The sequence below is a fragment of the Lepidochelys kempii genome, chromosome 10 (assembly GCF_965140285.1).
Source record: "Lepidochelys kempii isolate rLepKem1 chromosome 10, rLepKem1.hap1, whole genome shotgun sequence".
NCBI lineage: Eukaryota > Metazoa > Chordata > Testudines > Cheloniidae > Lepidochelys > Lepidochelys kempii.
The window spans coordinates 4,369,314-4,385,682 of record NC_136389.1 but is presented as its reverse complement, the minus strand read 5'-3'; the positions used below and the strand labels follow the sequence as shown (position 1 = coordinate 4,385,682).

General features: G+C 48.8%; 2 protein-coding genes across 2 annotated transcripts in view; both read right to left on the bottom strand.

Moving 5' to 3' along the window:
* RPS2 (ribosomal protein S2) overlaps positions 1 to 16,369 on the bottom strand; it is a 75,690-nt gene that overhangs the window by 41,793 nt on the left and 17,528 nt on the right. The window lies entirely within an intron of this gene.
* On the bottom strand, positions 2,191 to 7,680 carry NOXO1 (NADPH oxidase organizer 1). The gene is made up of 7 exons (XM_073361515.2): positions 7,600 to 7,680; positions 7,399 to 7,474; positions 6,730 to 6,910; positions 5,453 to 5,646; positions 4,835 to 4,948; positions 3,932 to 4,049; positions 2,191 to 2,944 (listed from the first exon to the last, which is right to left on the bottom strand). The coding sequence occupies exons 1-7, from the start codon at positions 7,672 to 7,674 to the stop codon at positions 2,191 to 2,193; spliced, it is 1,512 nt and encodes a 503-aa protein (XP_073217616.1). The 5' UTR covers positions 7,675 to 7,680.

The window sequence follows — 16,369 nt, the reverse complement described above, 5'->3', positions numbered from 1 at the left end:
TTAATGTGTCATTGCAGGAGGAGCAGGTTAAAGCTACTAATTCCCCTAATAAGCGATTTCAACTTTTAATCTTCAAAAGGAGAAGCTGCAGCGCGAACAGTATGCTCAAAGGGTGCACTTGTGCTGAGATGTCCCGAGTTTATAGGGACAGTCCTGATATTCAGGACCTTGTCTTATATAGATGCCTTGTACTCCCCCATCCCCTGTCCAGATTATTCACACTTGCTATCTGGTCACCCCAGCTGAGGTGCAGTAAGTGATTCAAGAGGGGCAGTGACTGCCGAGTGGATAGGAGGCTTAGAGGTTTAAAAATAAACAGAAAGTGCCTCCCATGTTAGTCAGGAAGGAAGCAAAGCCTAAGAAAACAAACTGAGAACTGCCCCAGGGCAGCCATGAGACAATTACAATGCTGCAGCCTTGTAGGGATGCCAAATGAGTAGTCACAAGACTCTTGAGGAAGGACCGTTAAAGAAATCACAGTCCATCCTAGGGCAGACATTTGGCTGTTACCCAAGGTTGTGGCCATGTGCTGAAACCTTTCTTTGCACAGGCAAACTGAATTCAGGCACTTTGCAACCTTAATGTTCTTTTCAAGTAGTTTTTGTCTGTAATTCTGTGTTCCTAGATGACTGATTTCCTGCACATCCCCAGGGAGCTCTGACAATCCACAGCAGCTGAGGATCTGGCCCAGGTTCCTAGGCTGTACCCATCACCCTCCAAACTCATTACCTGCCAAATTTTAATTCCTAAAACGAACAGATCCTTGAAATGTAAAATAAACCAAGTACTGTGTCCGAGTTCTAAGAAACAGAGAGGTTCTATCATATGTTTAATCCAAACCAAGCCATAAATACATGTAATTTAGAACAATAAATACCTTGCAAGCTGAACAAAACAGCTTGGTTCATTGTGATCTCACAGGCATGTCTCAGAAAGTCAGAATAGCAGATTTATGGAAGGGTAATTAAATTACTGCTCGGGGGTGGGATAGCTTAAAGCGCCTTTGAATTAAAAATAGGTTTTCCCATGAGCATCTTCAGGAGTGAGTTTACAGGTGGGAATGGTTGTGTAAAGGGTGAATTTAAGCTAATATTAGAGAATCTTCATTGACAGTCAACACTTAGCTCAGAAGGGGGAAAATTCACACCAAAGACCTGATCCAAATAATTACGGTCATTCACATAGATAAGTGAGATCATGGGACTTACGCGCCCAAGCCCGTACAGACCCGCCTTGGAAGGATAAAGCCAGCCATCCAAGCTGCCTAACAGCTTGACTTTTCAGTTCTGGTGGCCAATCTGCAGATCCAGTGTGATTCACCAAAACGGTTTGACAAATAGCATTGAATTCATTCATGGTTCAACAACATTCCAAACTGCTCGCAGGTCAATTTGGGGACAGAGCAGAGGACTGGACAGTTTGAATAAATGATTCCTATGAATTATTCACTTGGCTCTACCGAAATAAGCGAAAGAAAGTCTGGGTCAGAGAACTCCCTCTCCTCCCAACAAATGTGATTGTTTACAAGGGTGGGGACTGAATCGCCTAACGTTGCAGTGGACCCTAAGAGAATACATGTGCTGAAGTGTGAGAGATGTGGTTACAATGTGTAAAGCAAACTGATCCCAGCCTGCACTGATTTAACACTGCACTTAAGTACAAGTCTTTCAGAGGAAGGCTGGTCTGGTGGTTTGGGTGCTGGCCTCGCACTTACAAGATCAGGGTTCAATTTCCTACTCTGATTTTCTGTGTAACCTTGAGCAAGTCACTTAGCCTCTGGGCCTCAGTTCCCTTCATGCCCCAATAATGGGGTAAAGCAATCCTTAGGCAGATGGCTGGGATTAATTTAACTCTAAAGTTTAACCTCTTAACCAGTTAGTGGGCCAAAGCCTCAGCTGGTGTAAACAACTCTACTGAAGTCAGTGGAATGACCCCATTTATGCCAGTTGCGGATCTGGTGCAGTATCTGCAGCAGAGACAATTCTGCGGCATTCCAGCCTCCAGTTCTTCCTGTGTGAACAGCGAGTCCAGTGTATTAGAGCAAACCAGCCAGTCAAGCAACCATGCAAGAGCAGCTTCCAACCAGGAGTTAAAGGCTGAGTCCATCCTCTCAGTCAGCTGAGCCAGGATAATGTCAGGAATTTCAGCTACTGCAGTCCCCACCCTCCAGCTCAGGGCGATAACGGAGTCTCATCGGAGACACACATGGTCTAGAGCATCAGTCGGTTTTGCACACGTCTCCCCTCCAGGGTGGAGGTGAGGGGAGGGTTGCAGGCTTGGCCTGGGTGCAGCCCTTTGCACAGCTCTCTTGGTCACAGTGCTGCATTTCTGGAGGATTTCCTGGACCGCGGGTCGCACGGGCACCTTGGGGATGCTGGCAGCAGAGTCTGGGCTGTGAAGGAAAGAATCTGAGTCGCTTGGAGACTCCTCCTCAAAGCCTGAATCATTCCTATCCTTGCTGGTGAGGTGAGGAGCTTTGCTGCCTCGACTGGCCGAGGCTTGACCTAGGCTCGCTTGCAGGAGGCCAGCCCCAGCCTGCTTGACTCCAGGCAGAGACCCTGATGAGCCTGCCTTCCAATCCCGGTTGAAGCCGTGTTCGCTCCCGCTCCCAGAACTAACAGACAGGCTGTCTAGCTCACACGTGAGGTTGGAGCTGGCTGTGCTCTCTGCCGCAGGCAGCGGGCCGCTCAGAGATCTCGATCTCATTCTGCTCGGAGGATCCCTGCCCTTTATGGGCCTCTCATGCGCTGAGCGAGTCGGGGGCTCGTCCCCTGCCTGTGTCTTGCGCTGGGGGAGGGAACTCCAGTTGGAGAGGCTGGCGGCCTGCAGCAGGTTAGGGGTGGACACACAGAGGCCAGTGTTCACCATTGTTTGGAACTTGCTGTGCGGGTTCTTATAGGGCTGGAGGAACATGGAGGGGATGTAGCCAGTGCGCTCATTGTACCTGAGGGAAAAGCAGGGGAAGGCAATACTTAAGGATAAGGGCAACTTCACGTGTGATCCAACCATGCCGGGGAGATCAGAGTCCCTAAGGGCACTCCCATCCCAGGGAAATGCAGGCGGGGGGTGCTAGGTACCAGCCACCTATGCCAGACCTGGGAGATAGGGACAGAACTTGGGGTGGGGCTGGGCAAAGGGAAGACAAGGAGCGAGCTCAGAACTGGTGACACCAAAGCTAAGGGAGACAAGGTTGGCGTTGGTCCTGCTTTGAGCAGGGGATTGGACTAGGTGACCTCCTGAGGTCTCTTCCAACCTTCATCTTCTATGATTCGATGACAGATGAGACCCATGGGACGTGTAGAATGGTGTGCTCAAATAGAGCCTTTGGGGTTGAATCCATCCCAAGGGAGCGGGGCCCTGCAAGCTGCCCTGACGGGATCCATGCCAGCTTTCAGTGGACAAGCACAGAGGGGTCACTGGGGTGCTGCCAGGGTAACCGTATCCATGCCCGCATAGAGATTCTGCAGCTAGGATAGCGGTGTACTGGGGTCGGTGGCTGCCATCCCAGCCCATAGGCATGAATTCCATGCCAGTCTCCGACCGCTTCCCCACACACAGTCCGTTCACTCAGGGTTTTGTGGGGGAGAGATGGATTTCGCCCTGGAAGTTTCACTGAGGATTCTTAATTCCTCCCAAGCAGCACTGGACAGGCTCCCCAGCACAGGACTAGCCGTCCCCAAGTGCAGTCCTTCAGTCCCTGGACCCCCGCCCCCTTCAAGGGAGTCCAGCCCATTCCTGTGTATTAGACAGAAAGACAGGGGAAAGATCCCTGCCTGGGTGAGAGAGTTCTCTAAAACAGTCTGGGTCACTGCCAAAGGCTGAGAGGTCCCTGCACACCCTCCCCAGGGCTGGGAATGAGTGAGCCGCTGCTAACGGGCTCTCTCATGGAGCGCTGACTCAGAAGGGGGATGGGGGAAGAGAACCTCCTTACCAGATCAGCCACCAGCCATTGTCAGATTTCTCCAGCACCTCCACAACTACCCCGACATTCAGAGAGAGCTCATCAGCCTTCTGAGATTCGTAGGCCCGCACGGCGTAATACAGAGTCCCTGGAAGAAAGAGGAAGGGGTCATTTCTGCTTTGCAGGTAAGAGAGCGCCCTGGATAGAGTGTAGGACCACCACTCTGGACTGCCTGCCATCTGGGCAGCAGAACTTACAAGCCTTAGGGGATCATTCACCCCAGGTGGAGGGACCAGCCCAATGTCTTGGCGTCACTTTAGACTGGCCCTCTGGACAAGGGTGAATTTACGCATTAGAAAAATCGAGCCTCACAAAGCCCCTCTGCAGTGGGTAAGGATTACGGAGATGGAGGAACCAAGGCCTAGGGCTAAAAGACACCATGTCAACTCCAAATCTAGTCAGTCTTCAGGAAGTTAAAGTGGGTTCCAAGTGCTGCCCCTGGCCCCAAGTCCCATTACCAGCTGGGTGTCCGGAAAAATGACCAACTGACCCACAGGGTAATTGTCGTCGTCAAAAGCACAAAGGAAACAAATTGGGGAAAATTGTCATCCGCAGGGCTGTTTGTAATGACAACAGGTAAAGGTGTTCAGATGAGTGTGAGCTTTAAATAGACATCCCTGTAAGGGACTTGCCTGAGGTCACACAACAAGTCAGTGGCAGGGCTGGGCACTGGAACCCAGGTCTCCCAGGTCCCAGTCCTGGGTGTTAACCACCAGCTCGTGTCTCCTCTCTGTGACGTGTTTGTTTTTCATTCTGAGCTGAAACCCTTTTTTTTTTGCAGGACCTACTTTTAGGGGAGAAATGTCAGTGTAGTGACATGCAGCCCCAAGTGATGGAAAGCTCAGAGCCACAGCAAGGGATAAACAGACTCACCCTCCTCATCCAGTTCTCTGGCATTTGGACTCTCCTCCCCAGTTACTCTCTCCTCCAGATACGGAGCTGGGAACCAGGCTATTTGCTGATCCTTGTTCTCCACCAGCCACCACCCTGCAGCAAACAGCAGGAGGGAGCATGTAATGCAGGAGCACGTTTAATAACACAATACATTGCACTTGGACACTGCTGTCAAAGTGCTTCTCAGCCATTCATTATTGAAGCTTGCAGCCCCTCTGTTAATTATTATAGAGGAGATGGCAACCACCCCATATTAAATGGCCTAACACTTGCCATTGTTTTTATAAATGGGGCAGCCCTGGGAGTCAGGATCTTGGAGCCCCCAACTCATGCTCTCTCCCAAGGTTAGGAATAGAACCTAGGAGTCCTGACACTTGCACTCCTTGTTCCACCAACCAGAAAATCCTACTTCACTTGTTCTTTTCTTCTTGATAAAATATTTACAGTCCTAAACAAGGTAAGTTATACCATCCAGTATACACACCCCATATTACAAAACAAAACACAAACACACATTTTTGTCAGGCCACAAGCCAGTCTAAAAATCTCTAGAATTCACATCCAAAACCAGAAAATAACCAACCATACAAGACATACCGGTCATGTCCTTGATTAACACTTCGACAATTTCCTTCTTGGCAACTTTGAAGGGTCTGTTCTTTGTGTCTTTGGTTTCATAGGCTTCAATGCAGCTGTAGCTCTGGGAGACCACCAGCTGAGTAACAGAGGGGTTCTGCTGCTTGGGCTGGTCTTTCTTTCCATCTCCCATTTCTGAGGGCATAATTATAATGCTGGAAAGTAAAGTATGACATTGGTTTGTTCTGCAGCCAGGAGAGAGACTGCATTTAGGATCAATTTCAGGAACATCCTTTGGGTGCAATTTACCCCTATGCAGAAAGCCAGGACAACAGGTAGGCATCATTTAAATCCATAGGATCTCAAAGCACTCAGCAAACATTCCCAAACATAGCTCTCCTCTCACATGAGTTCTTACGGCCATTTCACAGGTGGGATACTGGGGCACAGAGAGTTTGAGAGAGGTGCTCAAACTCACTCAGTGAAACAGTCATAGAGTTGGGAATAAACCTCGAAAGGGCCCTGGTTCCCATACTCCGTCCCTTACCACTGGCCCACACTCCTAGCAGTATCTGCATTTCCACTTTGCAGGGGTTTGTAATGACCCTTCTGAATTGCAAGAGTCAGAGCATGGTGCACACAGGTTGTTAGCCTGCCTGTTTGCTTTCTGTCTGTCTGCAAAAGTGTAATTAACTTGCTCCATCCATTTTGCATTAAGCAAGACATCAAAACCCTGAAATTCACTGTTTCTGAGCGTGCTTTGATCTAGAATGAAAACTGCCTCATTTTTAATATGTTCATTATTATTGTTTTGCTGTTTGCCAATTGAAAACCATGATTTCAAATGAGCTAGCTCTCTAGATTTGAAAAGCAGTTGCTAATACAGAATCTCAGGCAGGAAAGCAGATCATAGATTGCTGAGAGACATTATTACTAAGGAAAATATTGGCTGATTTTTATTTCTGCTCTGCTGCACAAATATACCGGTGGTCTGAGTGAAACCAGCAATATCTAGAAAATGCAAAGTTCTGCATCCTGAAAAAAGTAAGAATGGAAAAAGGGATCAAGGTGCAAGGAGAACAGGGGGAAGCATTATGGAAAACTTATCAGTGTTTTTATCATTCAATGTCACTTCAGTCCTCCTGCATTACTAATTAATTCAGAGTGGATCACAAAATGGAAAACGTTCTCCAGGAAAAAAAAAATAATTTTTTCTCCACGTTTTGTATTGAAATTTCCCTTCCCCCTGTTTATGAAACAGAAATGTGAAAAGCCGGGGAAGTGTAATCCATCAGTACCTGTTTTCTGGAAAGGAAGGATCTAGGTCTTGGGTTTGAGCTTTGAAAAACTGGATCACATCTTCGCTCTGGGAGACCTTAGCATCCACTTTCAGCAGCTCCTGGGAGTAAGTCTCCAGCAGTTTCAATCTCTCCATTGATCTGCTCAAATTCCTGCTCTTTCTCTGCATCAATTTTGCATCTTTGAAGTGATAGAAGCAAAACACTGTTAGCAAGTGACTATAACGTGCTACTGCTTTGTACACAGTACCTTCTGCCAACACATTGCTAATTCCCATCCCAGTATGAGACTTCATATATAGAACCAGGATCAATTACTGTAAATATTGTTGTGTCTCTCCTCACCCTTTTCAATAGCTTTTGCCTTGGAGTTAGTGCTATTTTGTATCAAGCCTTACATTTGCCCTTGATCATGCATGAAGGTTGCACTGTATCATGTTGCAAAGGGCTTGGATCAATATTTAAACTGGAAAGTTAATTACCAAATGTGTTCCTTTTTTAAGCCAACAATAGGCCAGATTCTGCACTGGTGTAAATCAGCACCAGCTGCAGCTCTGACCCAGTGACTGACCTCTAGTCCCCTTGCCACATCAGGGTCTTCCCTCCAACCCCTCCAGTCATTTTTGTTGGTCTTCCCTTCCCTCTCTCCTGTTTATCAAATCCCCTTACCTTTAAACTTTGGAATGCTCCGGTCAGATTTCTTCAGTAAACCACCTTCTATGGGGAATTTTCTCTTCAATACTTTCTGAGTGACCCCAGAGAGCAAGAAAGGAAAGAAAGAGAATGAGCAATGGCATTCCCACCTGCCAATAATGGCAGCAGCAAAATAACACCAGTATGGAAATCATTTCCAGGGATTTGTTAACTTACATGAAATTTCTTAAACTCTTCAAAAGTCCTATAGATGAGAATGTTGTTTCGGTCTGACCAGGACACAGCCATCATGTACTTCTGAAAAAGGGAATAAAACAGGCTTTGATCACCCTAGCTGCGGTTTGAGATTCCCAGACTGGGGGTGCACCAAGCTCTTGCTGGGGGTCCGCAGAGACAAGAGTGCTGGCTTCCAGCTGTTAAGGCACATTTAAAATAAAATAAAATAATAATAATTTTAAAAAGCTAAATCCTTTCCTAGAGTTACTTTTCCCTGTAAGGAATCACTGAAGGAGCTAGAGGTAATGTACAGGATCACGGATGGAAAGGCAGGGAAGCCAAGAGGCAGCCATTCTATTAAGATGTGGCTCTGAAAAAGTTAGATTCTTCCTGTCCTAGCTGATAACTTTTTGATCCCACTATTGGCAAGCAGAAGAGCTAACATGACCCTCTAGTTGTAAAATAAAAAGCTCTAAAGTTTCCTAATTTGCAGTGGTCAATATATTTCCAGGAAAGAGACTCAGATCAAAGTACCTTCTGCTTTTTGCACTGCATCAAGCCAACAGCTTTCACATCAACAGGGTACCGGCAACAGTTCATCTCTCCTACAGGCAGATGCTGCTCTCACTGCACACTGGCTCAAGCTCTGCAGAGTCTGCTATGGCACCTGCCTTCTGCAGACTAAATATTTAGGAGCAGGAGGGAGGGGCCCTGGCTGCTCCAGCCAATCAGATTTAAGCTAAACAACCAATTTTTGTTTCCTGATCCACCCAGAAATTTACGAGGTCCAGAAATTCCAAGATCTGCCAATTTCGACATGCCTCTCAACTGACAGCACTGTAGGCTGCTCCCTTGAGAAGCAAGTACGACTGGCTGCCAGTCTTGGAGCGCGAAGTCACAAATGTTGGGGGGAAGCTTCCTTTATGTTGTCTGGCTCTTTGCTTTTGAGCAGAGCAAAGGAAAGCGAGGCATCCCTGGGCGTTGGGTGGAGTTTGTGTGCCTGGGCGACAAATACAGGGATTCTTTGGGATAGACCAAACTAATTGTAGAATTTGAACATGCCACCAATGAAAGTTGCTGGGGGCCGGGGAGAGGCAGCAGTGTAAAATGTGCTTGCTCGCACTGTGTGGGCCACTGCCTTCCACTGCAATGGATGCATAATACCATATTCAGCTCACTAACGCAGCAGGTGCACTTAGCCGCAGAGGGCTATGGAGTGTTAATGCCACGTTTGGGTATAGTTTGCAGTGTTGTTGTAGCCATGTTGGTCCTAGGATGTGGGAGAGACAAAGTGGGTCAGGTAACATCGGTTACTGGCCCAACGTCGGTGGGTGAAAGCGACAAACTTTCAAGGCACTCTCTGTGTAGTTGAAAGCGTGTCTCTTTCACGCACAGAAGTTGGTCCAGTAAAAGATATTCACTCACCCACCTTGTCTTTCTTGTGGTGATAGCACAGGCAAGAGGCTGGGCAACCTTCCTAAACACAAACCCCCATGCCAGGGTGTCTCAGGCTTGACCTAGGGGTGATGGGGTAGCTGAGGCTCCACGCCTGGTCAGTTATGGGAGCTCCCAGAAGCCATGCCACCTTGTGCTGCAAGGCATGCCCCCAGATTCCTTTAGCTAACCAGGGCTGAGCTAGGCTAGTATTTGGCTGGGGCGGCCTTCAAGGAAAACCCAGGCACTCCAGGAACTAGCACTGAAGATTCAGCAGGTGAGGTTCTTCCCTCAGTCACTGTTGAACCAATGCCCTAGTCAGGCATTAGGAGGCACTGTGCTGCTAAAGGTGCTGTCTTTGGGCTAAGCTGGAATACTGAGGGCCTGACTAAAGAGCCCCGGAGGTGCTTTTTACCAGGAAAGAGATCTTCACCCCAAAGCCCTGGCCAAATTCCAGTGTGGTAGAGTCTGTTTCCCCTGCATTTTCAGTTGAATCAGTTGTTCACATCCTATCCTACACTGTGTAGATTTGCTATTACATCTGCTCTGTTCCACCTTAGAGTGCGTTGCGACCTTTCCAGACCACAGATATCGTAATGGTTAAGTATTTCCCATGTGTTACTCAGCCTCTAGCTGTGACTGCATTCTGCATGAGCTCTAGCCGGGCTCTAGTCCCTGGTAAACGAGACGGACAAACCTGGAACTCAAGCTGTGCCTCTTTCTTTGAGTCTGAAGTGTAGAGTTAATTTCTTGAATAGATTCCTCCAGAAGAACTGTGTTCCATAGATCAAGACAATAATAAACCCTGATAAACCTGGGTAGCATCCCCAGCTCCTGCTCTTTGGTGATTATTAATGTTGTAACTAGCCCTATTTCTAGCATGATGTGTCTGTAGCAGAAATGGAGGTGGATATGTCACCCGCAGGGTCTATCTGGCTAGGACAGCCTACCAGCTAGGGCAAGAGAGAGGAGGCTTTTCTAACAGCTTATACTTAAGGGTCATTAAGAGACAACGTCACAGCAAGTAGCCTTAATGGCTCCTTGGGGAGCACCCAAACCTGTTTGCACCAGAGGAACCAGCTGGAGTCCCACAGCGTATGTCTACGCTGCACACTAAGTGCAGGCTCGGTGCAGACTCAGGTTCGAGCCCAAGCTCCCATTCCCTCCACACAGAAATGAGTCTGACTCAGACCAATAACCCCTCTTGACTTGGGCCCATGGACCCTTGGAGGCGGGCGAGTCAGAGCCTGATCCTCCTGTGATGCGCATCAGAGCCCAGGCATGCTGCAGCGTAGACACAGCTCAAGTCCGGGTTGCCAGACTCGGGTCTGGAGAGTCTGCCAGTGCTACCCCACAATCCCCTGGGGCTGTGATTCCCATCCCTTCAATTCCAAAACCTGCCACTTGCTTCCCAGACTCTCAGGAGGATCTGGGCTCGCTGGGCTCATGTGAGCTGGTCCCGCTCTGCTCCTGACTTACGAGAAACCCCTAGCACGAAGCTTGCAATGAGCATCAGATTAGATGAGACTGAATGTGGGCTAGTATTTGGCTGAGGCAGCCTTCAATTGTTTTAAAATCCTCTCTCTCTGATGCTTTATTCCAACTGCTAAATAAAAACACCTGCTTTCAAGGCAGCTGCTGGTTGCTATCACTGAGCTCAGGTGCCCAAAAGGAGGAAATGTAGGGGGCCTGAGCACAGTCGGATGGAGTTGCAGGGTGACGAGCAGTTGCTGTACACAGGGGAGCGTCCCCAGCTCCTGGGCTGATGCTGAAAGAATGTTGAGACCCCACCAGGGGCCAAGAATGGGCAAGAGGCCAAACACCGGAGGAGGTGCCCTCAGAGAGACCAGAATGGGGACAGAGGTGCAGTTAGCCCCGTAGTCATGACAGCCATGAGGGGCACAGTCACTTCCCAGCAGGACGGTGATGTAATCACCTGTTCAGCAAGCTGCAGCACCAGCTCCCCTCAGAGGCCACCCAACAGGAAAGGGGAAGGACTTTCAGTCTCCGCCAACCTGGGGCTGGAGCCGAGCTTGTGAGTCAGGTGAAAAGCCCCATAACTCACCCCCTACCCCCTCAGACACCCATCATCCTGCAGGGAAGAGGTTTCTGGATGGACTCTGCATTGTCTGAGGCACTTGAAGGGCAGAGTGGGACAACAGGAATCAGAGCAGCAGATCTGTTCTTACAAGAGATGACCTATGTCCCAGCTGCCTCTGCAGCCCCTAGGCAATTACAGGTCTGAAGGCTGGCCTTGCAGGATTTACTTAGCCCTAAACTGCCTCAGGCTAGGAATTGGCAAACCTCTTTCTTTTACCTTTTCTGATCCGATGTCCGGCAAATACAATTTGGCTCGTTCTGCATGTCAGAGCGACGTCTGGGACCTGAGGTGCTTCCCTGCCCTCCTTCCCCATTTCCCAGTTCCCTGGAATTTCCTAAACCCCAGTCACAGAGACGATGGATTTTCTTCTGTGGCAAGAACCCTGCTGACACAGGACTGCCTGGATTGATGTGTTTGGGCCAAGTCCTCCCTTGCCACGGGTACACCTTGACCCGGTGGAACCAGTGCTGTTCCGGTATGGAAATGGCAGGGCAGGCAGGCCGTAGCCGCATGCACCGGGGGCATTGCCTCATGGGGTGTCCCTGTGGCCCAATGCAGGGGCTGCAGGGTAGGAGGGCCGGGATGTTTTACCTCCAGCTGGCTGGATCTCCATTCTCCCTCTTGGAGGTACTGGAGTGACGTCCACTGAGGAGCTACACTACCATGCCTCATCCCCTTCCTCTGTGAAGAGCCCCAGGCTGCATCCTTTCCCCCAGGGCTGCACGCCTGGATTGGGCCTGTGGTTTCCCTGCAGGCGGACATGCACCCTCATAGCTGAGACTGGCCATGAGCCGGCTGCCCCACCCCCTCAGGCTGTTCTGTGCGTGCAGGCAGCTGGAGGGAAGGGACAGAGTGCAGGGCTTGGCTCAGGCTGCTGTCTGCCTCCCTGCTGCACTGAGCCAGCAGCCCTCCCTTCAAAGGGGGTGGCTGCTGCAGCTGCCCCGGCTGGCTTGGCATCTGAGAGCTCTGCCTGCACCTGGGCCCCTCCTGACAGGTATGCAGGGACAGAAAGGGGATGGGGCACGGAGCCACTGTCAGGTGCTTGCCTCAGGCTGCCAGCACCTCCCTTTGCACAGAAACCCCAGCATCAGTCTGGCGCTCACAGGCTGCCATGTCTGAGGAGTTAACAATGCGGCCATGATGTGCCTGACCCAAGGGCGCTCAGTGCGCAGGATTCCACAGAGGCCAGGGTACCCAGGGCAGGGTAGACAACTACAGGAGAATAACATGGGGAAGGGGGGGGAAATCTGGCGATATGAAGAACAGAGGACATTGTATTCCACCTCCCTGTCACACTCATCCCATTCATCTTCCGTTCCCCCATTCCAGGCTCTTCCATCCTCCCCAGACACCTTGCAGTATAAGATCCCGCAGACTTGAACAATGAGAGAGCCCTGGTAGGCCCACACGATGCGGGGAGGGTGGGAGGGAGGGTGGGGAGTGTTGGCCCCACCTAGTTTTAAAGGTCCCCAGCAATGAAGTTGCCACCCCTTCCGTTGAGGAGTGTAGTCCACATACCCCATAGATCTCTCTGCTAGCAGATTTCCCTTTGCTCATTTTCACACACATACCCCTCAAAGAGCCCCAAACAAAGCCAGTTTGAGAGTATGTGCCAGGAAGCCATGTGTCCCACCCCCCAGCGGTGGCGTTCTGAGCCTTGCTGATGCGAAGGACAACAGCTGTACCTCTTTGTATTACAGTCGCACCTCAAGGCCTCAACCAAAGTCAGGGCCCCTTTGTGCAAACACATGGCAATTCCCTGCCCCAAAGAGGTCACAGTCTAGAGAGACAAAACAGACAATTGGATGGGGGCAGGGCTATTATTCCCATTGTACACAAGGGAAACTGAGGCAGAGATTCAGAGATGTGCCCAAGGTCATACAGGTAGTCTGTGTCAGAGCCAGCTATAAAGCCCATATCCCCTGACTCCCAGTCTGCTGCTTTAGTTCCCACTTCATTTTACCACTAGCCTGCCTCTCCATCATTTGTGAAATGTCCCCAGCAGGTGAACTTGAAGGGCCTGATTCTCCTCTCCCAGTGGTGTAAATCAGGAATAACCCGTTGATGTCAGTGACATTACACCAATGTACAAAGCAGAGTAACTGGGAGGAGAATCTAGCTCAGATCTTTAGCACCACATAAGAGCACGAACTGGAGTCTCAGAACAAAGATGCACAAGGATATCCGGGGCCAGATTCTCAATCTAGGTAAATCAGCATAGTTCCATAGAAGTCAGTTTCTAACAGTAACCCACAATGAGCCTCTTACAGCTACACAACCACTGAAACCTAGGGGTATTGTTTAGCATGTGTTTAGCATGTGTTTGATTCAGGTCCAAGCTGTTTAGTAATCTGTACTATTTTGGGGAGTCCTCAGGGTACACACGAGAGTGGCTTGCTCCTGGGTCACTCTGACCTGCTTCAAGCTTCCCAGAAAAAACACTTCCCCAAAAAAACACAAATGAGAAATTCTCAAGTCAGCCTCAAGATGCCACAGAGGCACAATCCACTTCCAGGAGAGAACAGCATCAGTACCTACCCTGGGCAGAGCAGGGGTGGGGCAGCTAACACCTGGAATGCTGTCTGCCTGAAAGCTTAATTCCCTGCCCGCAACATCTTCTGAATCAAACCCTGCCCTTTGCAGCTCTTGGAAGTCATTTGTGAAAAGACACGACATATCAGCGCCCTTAATGAAAAACCCAGCTGCCTGAAGGCTGATTGCAAGAGAACAAAGGAAAAGTTTTAGACACCTGTTAAGGACAAAGACAAGCCCTAACTTAAAAAGGAAAAAAAAAAAAAAGAAAAAAGGCTTGGAGCTGACTAAAAGTACATTGTTTACAAGGGCCAAGGCTAAGAAATATGACCTTTCATGTCGGCTGGGATGAGAGGTTTTGCTAGCATCTGGCAGGGAACTTTAGGAACGTGTTTGGTTTCCTCTAACTCCATCAGCTGTGGCATGGAATAGTTAATTTCTCAGTGGTTGTTTGAATCCCACTCAAATGCTTCCAGCATTCTGAGTGCACACGTATCTTGTGCAGTGCTTTTCTCACATGAGAGTCACTCTCATCCTCCAGACACAGCTGAATTTCAATGATGCTAGGCACACTTTGTAAGGTCCTTCAGGATCCTTCCAGATAAAGGACACTCAAATAGTGCTGGGATGGTTATTGTGTGTCAATTACTCACCTAACTAATCCTATGTCACTGGGTCAAATCTGACCAACACTGAACTCTTTGTGATAGCTGTTCGATAGTGTGTGTAATAAACAGGTGATCTCAGCTCAGTTCCTCATGGATGGATGTCCATAGCAAGCTCGCCCTCAAGCTGCTTCTCTACTAGGTGAAAAAGCATTGCAAGAAACCAGTTTAGAATGGGGAGGGGTGCCCCAGTTCTCATTTCAGAGTAACAGCCGTGTTAGTCTGTATTCGCAAAAAGAAAAGGAGTACTTGTGGCACGTTAGAGACTAACCAATTTATTTGCGCATAAGCTTTCGTGAGCTACAGCTCACTTCATCGGATGCATATTGTGGAAAGTGTAGATGATCTTCTTATATACACACAAAGCAATGAAAAAATACCTCCCCCCACCCCACTCTCCTGCTGGTAATAGCTTATCTAAAGTGATCACTCTCCTTACAATGTGTATGATAATCAAGGTGGGCCATTTCCAGCACAAATCCAGGGTTTAACAAGAACATCTGGGCGGGGGGGGGGGGTTAGGAAAAAACAAGGGGAAATAGGTTACCTTGCATAATGACTTAGCCACTCCCAGTCTCTATTCAAGCCTAAGTTAATTGTATCCAATTTGCAAATGAATTCCAATTCAACAGTTTCTCGCTGGAGTCTGGATTTGAAGGTTTTTTGTTGTAATATCGCAATTTTCATGTCTGTAATCGTGTGACCAGAGAGATTGAAGTGTTCTCCGACTGGTTTATGAATGTTATAATTCTTGACATCTGATTTGTGTCCATTTATTCTTTTACGTAGAGACTGTCCAGTTTGACCAATGTACATGGCAGAGGGGCATTGCTGGCACATGATGGCATATATCACATTGGTGGATGTGCAGGTGAACGAGCCTCTGATAGTGTGGCTGATGTTATTAGGCCCTGTGATGGTGTCCCCTGAATAGATATGTGGGCACAGTTGGCAACGGGCTCTGTTGCAAGGATAGGTTCCTGGGTTAGTGGTTCTGTTGTGTGGTATGTGGTTGCTGGTGAGTATTTGCTTCAGGTTGGGGGGCTGTCTGTAGGCAAGGACTGGCCTGTCTCCCAAGATTTGTGAGAGCGTTGAGTCATCCTTCAGGATAGCTTGTAGATCCTTAATAATGCGTTGGAGGGGTTTTAGTTGGGGGCTGAAGGTGACGACTAGTGGCGTTCTGTTATTTTCTTTGTTAGGCCAGTCCTGTAGTAGGTGACTTCTGGGAACTCTTCTGGCTCTATCAATCTGTTTCTTCACTTCCGCAGGTGGGTATTGTAGTTGTAAGAATGCTTGATAGAGATCTTGTAGGTGTTTGTCTCTGTCTGAGGGGTTGGAGAAAATGCAGTTGTATCGCAGAGCTTGGCTGTAGACGATGGATCGTGTGGTGTGGTCAGGGTGAAAGCTGGAGGCATGTAGGTAGGAATAGCGGTCAGTAGGTTTCCGGTATAGGGTGGTGTTTATGTGATCATCGTTTATTAGCACTGTAGTGTCCAGGAAGTGGATCTCTTGTGTGGACTGGACCAGGCTGAGGTTGATGGTGGGATGAAAATTGTTGAAATCATGGTGGAATTCCTCAAGGGCTTCTTTTCCATGGGTCCAGATGATGAAGAGGTCATCAATATAGCACAAGTAGACTAGGGGCGTTAGGGGACGAGAGCTGAGGAAGCGTTGTTATAGGTCAGCCATAAAAATTTTGGCATACTGTGGGGCCATGCGGGTACCCATAGCAGTGCCGCTGATCTGAAGGTATACATTGTCCCCAAATGTAAAACAGTTATGGGTAAGGACAAAGTCACAAAGTTCAGCCACCAGGTTAGCCGTGACATTATCGGGGATAGTGTTCTTGACGGCTTGTAGTCCATCTTTGTGTGGAATGTTGGTGTCGAGGGCTTCTACATCCATAGTGGCCAGGATGGTGTTATCAGGAAGATCACCGATGGATTGTAGTTTCCTTAGGAAGTCAGTGGTGTCTCAAAGGTAGCTGGGAGTGTTGGTAGTGTAGGGCCTGAGGAGCGAGTCTACATAGCCAGACAAT